The sequence below is a fragment of the Halichoerus grypus genome, chromosome 11 (genome assembly GCF_964656455.1).
Source record: "Halichoerus grypus chromosome 11, mHalGry1.hap1.1, whole genome shotgun sequence".
Classification (NCBI taxonomy): domain Eukaryota; kingdom Metazoa; phylum Chordata; class Mammalia; order Carnivora; family Phocidae; genus Halichoerus; species Halichoerus grypus.
In genome coordinates, this window is record NC_135722.1 from 17,996,166 (window position 1) to 18,006,361 (window position 10,196).

At 39.8% G+C, this 10,196-nt stretch overlaps 1 protein-coding gene across 2 annotated transcripts in view; it reads right to left on the minus strand.

Annotated features, from left to right (window-relative positions):
• API5 (apoptosis inhibitor 5) overlaps positions 1 to 7,670 on the minus strand; it is a 28,174-nt gene extending 20,504 nt beyond the window's left edge. For both annotated transcript variants that reach the window (XM_036097682.2, XM_036097681.2), the window contains exon 1: positions 7,443 to 7,670. In XM_036097682.2, the coding sequence (XP_035953575.1) occupies positions 7,443 to 7,511 (69 nt within the window). In that variant the 5' untranslated portion in view covers positions 7,512 to 7,670. The remainder of the gene's footprint in view (positions 1 to 7,442) is intronic.
• Positions 7,671 to 10,196: the final 2,526 nt, after the last annotated feature.

The window sequence follows — 10,196 nt, forward strand, 5'->3', positions numbered from 1 at the left end:
CAAACTCGAGTCTGCTTTAAATTAGAAAAGTTTTACATAGGCTAAAAAAAAGTAGGGCTTATTTTTGGAGTCTTACTGTTTAAATTGGACACCTATATTCCTACCATCTTCTCCCCTGCCCTCTCCCCGCCCCCATGCATTATTTGTCAGTTGGGAAAGAGAGAAGGAGGACTTGAATTTTAAATGGAGAAAGCAAATAAGTTTGCTGATGCACCAAGGCTTCCTTGTACTAGTGATTACTGACCTGACCTTGTGACCATATTCATGGTTAAACATTATAATTAATATCATATCATAGAATTCTCAAAGAATTGTGTTACATCTACTTAATCATATTTATCTGATTTCAACTAGCACCTTGATGAAGGTAGAAAGAATACAATCTTGAAATTAAGCAATAACAGGGAGGTTAGGAAGCTTTTTTGGTTTCATTTATTTTATGATACAAAAACAGTCATTCATTCTAGATAGTTAACTTTGGATTAAGATAGATTCTAATATTACATATTTACTTTTTATTAGAATACATTAAAAACTCATTTGTTTCCTTTTATTTATTTATTTTTGAGAGAGAGAGAGGGAGACAGCACACAAGGGGGTGGGGGGAAGGGAGAAGGAAAAAGGGGAGAGAGAGAGGGAGTCTCCAGCAGACTCCATGCTCAGCACAGAGCCCAACGCAGGGCTTGATCTCATAATCCTGAGATCATGACCTGAGCTGAAAAGTTGTATGCTTAACCGAATGAGCCACCCAGATGCCCCTCATTTGTTTCCTTAAAAAAAAAAAACTTCGGAAGTGCTCTCCCTTAGATACTCATAATGTGAAGGGTCAACAAGTTCCCAATCCCCCTTACACCTTGCCTCCAAACCAGTCCTTTTCTTAAATGACAATGATCAAGCTGGCAAACAGGAGTAATAAATCCTGAGATTATAGATACACCTTCTGTTTGGACATATGAATAAAACTTCTAATTACTGAAAAACATTAAACATTATAATAATGATACCAAATGTGCACACAGCATAGTGTTTACTTACTCTGCTCAAGGCAATGCTCTGCTTTAGATATGTGTTTTAGATACTTCCATGCCATCAAAAGGAAAATAACCAATAAAAATCCAGTGGATTATAGAATTGCCCAAACTTTAGTTTTATAATAACTCTTTTCATGGACAATACTATGTTAAGTGGAAAAAATAAAGCAAAATGCAAAGTTACTTGGGTACAGTAGGATCTCAATTAAGGACTTTAATAACAGAAATAAAGTGTTCTAGTATCAAAAAGGCTACAGTCACAATTAGATATTTTAAAGTACAGGTTTTAATATATTCTGCAAAAATACTAGATTGAAACTTCAAATACTGCCAACCTATCTAAAAAACATAAATTCTAAAAATTAGTTCCAAAAAACTAAAATTCCACCAAACTAAAATTCCACCAACTGATTGACAACTCCTTTTAATATCTTAAACATAACACCAACTCCTAAATAAGAAACATTTCCTGAATTAGGTTAGCTTCCTCATGAAGTGCAGACACAAAATCAGTCGTCAGGAGTTACTACTTCAAAAGCATATTATACACTTTTTAATGCAAAGGTTTGAAAAATTATGGCTAACTTCTCTACCACTGTACATTCCTGTGGTTTGTCTCATGTCTTCCAGATAGACTTCATAAAATCAAAGTTTTAAACAGTTCTGACACCCTTACTTTTTGCAGGGTATCAAATCCAAGTTCCTTTAAATCAAACAAAGCTTTACTTATAAAGCCTTTTGAAGAAATTCCTTACATTATCTAAAATTAGTTGAAGAATCCCTACTTCAAACAATTCATTCTCTTGTCAAGAAAAAAATATCTGAATAGAGTAAAAAGGAATCATTAGCGACATTTATTGAAAGCCTACCGGGACTGAGTAATGCCTTGTGTACATGCCTCACAGTAATCCTGTGAGTTAGGTGTTCCTACTATCCCTATTTTTTAGATGAGAAAACCAAGACTCAGAAAGTGAAATAATTTGTCCAGAGCTACACAGCTAGACAAGTAGCAGATCCAGACCTGAACACAGTTCTGAAAGGCTCTAAAGTCAAGATCTGTGCCTAATACCAAGCCTCTTTAAGTTCTGAGATCTTTGTTAACAAAAGAAGAGAGAAAGAAAGCTTGCCAGATCTAGGACTGTCAGAGGGAAAACTTGAATCCTAAATATAGGCTCCATACAAGCATGTACACTGAGATACAGCATCCCAAACACAGCAAGTGCTTTGAAAAGTTAAGCATTTTAACATATTCAAACTAGAAATCTAAGTTTCTACCATGGGCAGGCATCAGTTTTATCAAATAATTTCTATAAACGTTACTAACAGACTTCACACTGATTACCCTTCATATAATGCAAAATAAAATTCTCTTCTTTGCCAGCTCTTTGTCTTCTAACTGTAGCATAGGGAGAAGACTTTTTACAGAATCTCCTAAAGTAGTTATTACTTCTGGTTTTCCAAGCAGGAAACAAAATATAAGTGATATTTTCAATGATCACAGTGATTTAGTGACAGACAGATTGTAACCATAATAAACTATTTCAAATACTACACAGCACTGCTTATTTTTTTCTCTTCCAACACAAGAGTATATTTCAGCTAGATAAATTTGTAATCCTAATAAGTTTTAATTGTAAATATTTTAATGCATTTCTGAAACTACATATTTGTGTGCTTTTATTTTTTAATTTTTTTTTATTTTTTATTTTTTATTTTTTTAAAGATTTTATTTATTTATTTGCCAGAGAGAGAGAGAGATCGCGAAAGCAGGAACACAAGCAGGGGGAGTGGGAGAGGGAGAGAAGCAGGCTTCCCGCTGAGCAGGGAGCCCGATGTGGGACTCGATCCCAGGACCCTGGGATCATGACCTGAGCCGAAGGCAGACGCTTAACAACTGAGCCACCCAGGCGCCCATATATTTGTGTGCTTTTAATAGCTAATTAAAAAAGCAAACTCTAAAGAAATCACTAAAATATTTTCAAGTAAAAAGTCAGCTACAATAAGATCCACATTCAGCAGATACCTTCTACAATAAGAAATTTGTGATAGTGATTGTCAAAACACAACCAATATATTTAAGTGATCAGTGACATGCCAGGTAAAGCCATGTTTGAGACCAGGATGCAGCTTCTAGGAAATAAACAATTATTTTATTTATTAAGATCTATTTATTTTAGAGAGAGAGAGAGCAGCAGCGGGAAGGGGAGAGAGAGAGGGAGAAAGAATCTTAAGCAGACTCTGCCTGAGCATGGAGCCCTACACGGGGCTCGATCTCATGACCCTGAGATCACAACCAGAGCCAAAACCAAGAGTCGGCTGCTTAACTGCACCACCCAGGTGCCCCTAAACATTTATTTTAGAGAAGAAATGATATAGTTCCAACAAACGTATTTCTCAAGTATGACATAAAAAGAAAACGGATATGCTAAGCTATGTTACTTTCTTCTTCAATTTATAATCTAGTTTGTATGTAATACTGAATTAACACTTTATTTAGTGAAGTATAGCTGACATACGGACGTACAACATAGGGATTTGACAATTCTATATATTACTCAATGTTCACTACAATTAAGTGTAGTCGCTGTCATCATCCAACATTATTACAATATTATTGACTATTCATACTTTTACTTATTTTTGAGGGATTATAAACTTGGTCTGTGATTTTAGCTTAATCATACAAAAAAAAAGAGTGTGCTATTTCATGAAATATAAATCAATCAAGCTTACACTCTTCCATGAAGAGCCAACATACTCCCGTGTAAGAGAACAAAGGAGAAATCGGAGTTCAGGCATTATATTGATTTTTTCTTAAAGATTTTATTTATTTATTTGACAGACTGAGAGACAGAGAGCAAAAGAGGGAACACAAGCAGGGGGACTGGGAGAGGGAGAAGCAGGCTTCCCGCTGAACTGGGAACCTGATGCAGGGCTTGATCCCAAGACCGGGATCATGACCTGAGCTGAAGGCAGATGCTTAACGACTGAGCCACCCAGGCGCCCGGCATTATATTGATCTTAACTCAGCCTAACTGCCCCAGTCCTTTCACAGGTGTTTTTTTTTAACTTTAAAATTTTTTTTGACTACATAATTAAAAACTAAATATATCTACATTTAAAAATTAAGTAAATTCAGAAAAATTAGAAACAAATGTAGATAATGGACCACAGCTTGCTCTATGATGGCGAGTTGGGCGCTCTAGGCAGAGCACAGTGGAAAGGGGGCTAGGGAGGTAATGGAACACTCGGCAGAGGAAGGAGAACGGAAGGGTAGTAGTAGCAGAAGCAGAGCTGGGGGAAGGGAAGCCGAACAGTAGGTGGAAAACAGGAGCTACAAGAGGGAAGCAGACAGACTGGAGGGTTTTGAGGCATTAAATAATGCTTCACTTAGAATTTATCACTTGAAGTTTGCTTATTAGAAAAGACACTCATGGTTTAAATATATGATGTGAGAGTATAAAGTTCTCATCTTCATTCATATATACATGTGTACACACAGTAATTACATTTATATATCATTTATTATATAACATATTAACTGTATAATTATAAATTTTATTATTAATATAATTACACCTGCTCTTTCTTTGAATATACTTCTTCAACTTTAAAGAAAAAATGTCTACTGAAGAGCAAGGCACAGTGCAAGGAGAGAAACAAAAAAATGAGTCTTAACCTCAAGACTTTATAATTCGGTAAGGGAAGAAGAGAAGTCCTCACGTGAAATAAAATATAAATCTGAAGTACTATAAATGAATACACAGTGTCAAGCAGGTTCATCAAGAGAAACATCCGATCTGTTTGAGGAAAATTAGCTGAAAACCTCAAAGAACTTGTGTTTTTCCTAACATATTCAGAGAGCATTACTCTCAGAGTAGAATTGACAGTAGTGAGGAGGGCACTCCCCTCACGGCAGCAGCACGAGCAACGGTGGTACTCGGCTCTTTGACAAAGGATACAAATAAAAATAAACGTTAGAAGGAAGTTCTAGAATAAAAACTCAAATATGGTCTCAGAAATGTCCAGATAGGTACCTGCCAGGAAACTCAACGACCTTGACTGCAAACCTTGTAAGTTAAGCGAAAATCAGGCTTTACTACACTAAGAATGTAAATACTTTTTCTCCTTAAAAAATCGTCAGTGGTGTTCTTTCCATTAAGTTGGCTCTTGCTTTTAGTTAAAATTCACATGCAGTATCCTGAAACCCACTATCTTTTTTGGTGAGCAGTTTTAGGACTTTCTCTAAAAGGGGAAAAGTTATTACACAATAGAGCAGAATTAGTAGCCATATGGATTAGTCCAGCTTCCGTCCTCCCAGAATTCACTGTTTGAGCTGAGAAAATCACTACACTTCATTATGCACAGGTCTTTTTGTCTCAAATAGTTGCCTGACAGCTGTCATTACAGTGTCATGAAGGTACCGATCTCACATCATGCTAAGAAATTGTGCTAAAATTTTAGCAACTGGCACAGTGTTTGGCACACGGTAGGCACTCAAAAAATGTACTGAATAAATGAAACTGTGGGCCCTCACTGAAACCTGAATGAAAAAGCCCCTCTTCTGTTTTTCACAAACTTGTCTCCTAAGCGCTCTTTCCAAATTAAAAGCAAGATTTTTTGCCTTGAGAAAGACATTTTTGACCTCTTGAGGGAGAATTCTCAATCTTACCTGGTATTTAAGATTAAAGATGACATTAAGAGGAAAATGTGAGCAACTCTCAATTATTCACAATGTATATGTAAATTCCAGTTTGGATTCTATCTGCTCTAAGAGACTAGGTGGCTGTCAACCTTTCTGCTATCCAGAAAAGAATGAGGGAGGGGGTATGGGACATGACTATGTACACAGTTTCTAAGTTTCCCTAAAAAATTTCTGATCTACCTCTTTGGGAGAGCACCATCTACAAACTGAGGATCACTCCTGGTTTCTACCCCATCTCCTCTGCTGATCTGCAACAAACTCAATTTTAGGTAGAACAATTTGCTACAATATTCCTCAAATCTGTCACAATGAATGAGAATATCTTCACTACTAAATCTTTCTAGGAACAACAACAAAATCAAAATATGACTGATCATAGTTTTTCCAATCTTGTCTTAATGGGCAGAAAATTTCTCCTTCAGTACCGACCTAACACACACCCTATATTTATCTACAACAGACTGTCAGTATATTTCTCATTGATGATGTCAAAATTCCCTACCGAAATGGAAATATATTTGGAAGGAAAATAATCTGGTACTTTCAACTGGTATATTTACAATTCTAGATTAAGCTTAAGGAAGGTCCTGACATCACAATTTCTGGTGGTGGTGTTCAGCTGGGAAATAATTTCCCTGAATTACACATGTCCAGAAAAAGGGGCTGGGAGGGGCCGTGCCACATAGCCTTGCTAATGTTAGTAGTAGACTCCAGGATCTTCCACTTCTTACTCCATGGGACAGACAAGCAGAAGAATCACATTAAGTTCTAAGCACCGAAACAGAATTTCTAACAACAATGATCAAGATTACTTCTGGGAGAGCCTGGTTCTTTTCCCAAGAAACACACACACACACACCCCCCACACCCCCCCAGCTCCTTAAGTTCAATGTACTCCAGTACTTGAAAACTCACGAAGAAGCCCGTATGGTCAACTCAACACTGCTGAAACTGTGCGTCTTGGGGAAACACTGCGGAGAGCTCTTGCCAGACAACTCTATTTAAAGCCGCTCTCTCCCCCTCCCCCCTGCCACTGCACGGTCCCGTTATATTTTCTTCACAACACTTTCCGAGGCGGGTATCCAACTTTCTTATTTATCATTAGTCTCCCTCACTAAAGGTACATTTGGGGAGAGCACGGTAACTTTCTACCTTGTACCTTCAGCGCCCAGCACAGCGCCTGGTGTATAGTAGGCGCTCAAAAACGTACTGAATAAATGAAATCGTAAACCCTCGTTAAAATCCGGGCAAAAGGGCTTCTCTTCTGTTTTTCACAAACTTCTGTCTGCTAAACACTCTTCCTAAATTAAAAGCAGATTTTTTGCCTCGACAAAAACATTTCTGACCTCTTGAGAACTCTCAATTTAATCTTCCGATGGGCTGAGGTCCACCGGAAAGGAGAAAGACTTAAGAGCAATCTGCAGGGCAAGGCTCGGGATGAGAATTAACGGGGGGGCTGACGAGGCTTAGTTAGGAAACACCACGGTGAGAAAAGGCTGGTCAAGGGAGGCAGAGGGGCCTGGGACCGGGACCCGCGCTCTCCCTGGCGAAGCCGGAGTCTACACTCCCAGAGAGGCCCACCCCGACGAAACAGCCGGGGCGGCTGGGAGCCCGCGGGAGAACGAAGCAGCAGCCCCCGCCCGGCCTGGGGAGCGCTTTCGAGAGGCCGCGGAGCACCGGGCCCTGCAGGCCGCTCGGGGACTTACCTGGCCCACTTGCTCCGTAGCATCGGCTAAGATGCCATAGTTGCGATAAAGCTCCTCCACAGTCGGCATGGTGAGCGACAAGCCCAGGGCCCGCTCCTGCTGTCGTCGTCGACGCCGGCGCCACCGCCGCCTCTAAAGTTCTCCAAGCCCGCGACCCGCACTATTACGCCTCCAGCTGCCGCCAGTGCCGCCGCCAGTCACCGCGCTCAGGACGGCTCCGCCCCCAACGTCTACGTAAAGACGTGCGCGTTGGGAGCGGCCTTCATTGACAGCCGATGCACGGCCTGGGGTTATAGCGCCCTCTAACGCTTGGCTGTGCAAAAAGCGACAACGATGATTGATTAGCTCAGGATCCTTTGAAGGATTGTGCCTGGCCAGGAGCTCTCGGTGGAGGGGTGGAGGAAAATACAAAGATGACTGCGTTTCTGCTCTTAAAAGATCTCCCATTGTCCAGAAAAGTAATCTTAACGGGAGAAAAATAGAATGAGGGGTCGGAGAGTTTCAGGGTTGAAACATTAAGCTATTATAGATGATAAATTTCAAAGCCAGATCAGTTTATGCAGAATATGCACAGGCAATGGTCACAAAACAATTCCCTGGCTCTTGTACTCCTCGGTCAGATTAAGAATATTAAATGGGTGAGCCCGGTGATCGGTATCAAGGAGGGCACATATTGCATGGAGCACTGGGTGTTATATGCAAACAATGAATCATGGAACACTACATCAAAAACTAATGATGTACTGTATGGTGACTAACATAACATAATAAATAAAAGACTATTAAAAAGGATTAGGGAGCAGAAGGAGAGGAATTGGTGAGGTTTTGTTTTGTTTCTGAGAGAAATGTGAGTAGCATAGGGCAGTGGCCATCTCCTTCCCTCAAGCCTGGGTCCATTCTGAGGAATCTGAAATATGATGCCTGTAGGTGGGAGTTGCAAAAGATTGGTTCCTGACATACGCTGAAGAAGTTTGAGTTGCCTGTGACAGCAGAGTGGAGGTGGCCATGTTGGGACCTACCTGCATTCCCAGATTTTGCTGGAGGAAGGGTGTTGGAGTGATTTCCTTGTGTCAGAAGTGGGCCATGCAACAGAGAGAGAAAGATAATAGATCCATTCAGAGTCCTCCTCCAGCGGTCTTCTGCCTGAGAGTGAGAAAGCCCCATGACAAGAGTCAATGGCAGCAGGAACTAGGTGGTGATTACAGAGTGATTACAGATCACTACAGAGTGATCCATGTGAAAGACTTGGTCTCTACCAGACCAGAGAATGTCTGGAGTACTGCACAGTTCAAGACCTTTCTTATTTACTCATTTCTTCCCTCTTCTTGCTCCTCTTATACCTAGGGGCTCAGAAACTGCCTTCCAAATTTAGTCATGGATGAGAAGCAGAGGGGCAAGAAGGAGGCCCCAGCTGGAGCAGAAGAGATCTAATTGCAAATCAAATTTGGAATTTGGGTTCACATGTTGGAATGGACATTTTAATTTCTGAACTGAGGACTGTCTTTTAACTAAAAGTGAGCAGAAAAGTCATGGGTCTAACAGAATTTCTGTCTGGGACCAGAGTGAGATTACTCCACCTGAATAAATCTTAAAGAGATCATGGAAGACAATAATAAAAGTGTATCTTGATGACACCCCCCCCAAGTTAGGTATTCAATGTAGTGTCGGGTACATGTGTAAAAGTACAGAAAGGGATCAGGGGCAGGAAGTGAGACTGTGTGTGTTCATGTTTTGCTTTGGCTTCATGTTTTAATTCATTACAATAAGAGTATGCTAATATATACATGCTATGTGTATGTCTCTATATAATATACATACTGAAAATTTTAAACATAAAAAAAGACAAAGATTCAATCAGTGTTCCTCTGTTCCAAAATATAAGCTAATCATACAAGTTCTTTCCAACCTAATCTTACCTAACGTTCTAGGCAGTTTTATTCAGCACGATGTCCTTCCCTTCCTGGTGCTGTCTATTAATTAGTAAGCCACAGTAATCAGGCCTGTGAACTCTTCTTGTTTCCTTATTCCTCTCTGACTCTCACTCTTGGAGAATGCTTTAAATCATTTTATATTTTTCTCTATTTCCAGCTAGTCACCTAAGCTAAGGCCTAGGACTGATAATGTTCATGATAATGCTGCTGGTGGTGGTAATAACAGAAGTCATTCTAATAATAACCAACATAGACTGAGCAATGATGAAGTTCTAAGCACTTTACATGAACTGATTCACAATATCACCTCCGTTTATAAACGGGCAAACTTAAACACTGAGATATGAACTAAGTTGCCCAATGTTCCTTAGCTGGTAAATGGCTCAGTCGGGCTTTGAGTCTTGGCAGGTGAATTCCAAAGCCCATGCTCTTTACTATGAAAGTATATTGCCTCTCATCCCTGAACCGCACCCCTTCCATCCCACTACATTCAGTCAATCACAAGTCTCAACTCTATACCTGAAATCTATCACATGTTTCTCTCTTTCTCACCATTCCTTCTGCCCTGGTTCAGGCCCCATTGCCTCATATTTGAGTGATGGTCACAGCTTCTTAAAAGGTTTCCTTGTTTCCAGCCACAGTTGACTCTACTTACTATCTTTTCATAATTTTGAGTTTTTTCCTTTAATTAAACAAGGTAATATAAGAATAGGGCACTGTCATAATTCATTCAAATACTACAAAAATATTTCACATAAAACCCAAATGTTCCTCTTCACATCTCTCTTCTCCAGAGATAACTATGGTGACCAGTATGGTTTAT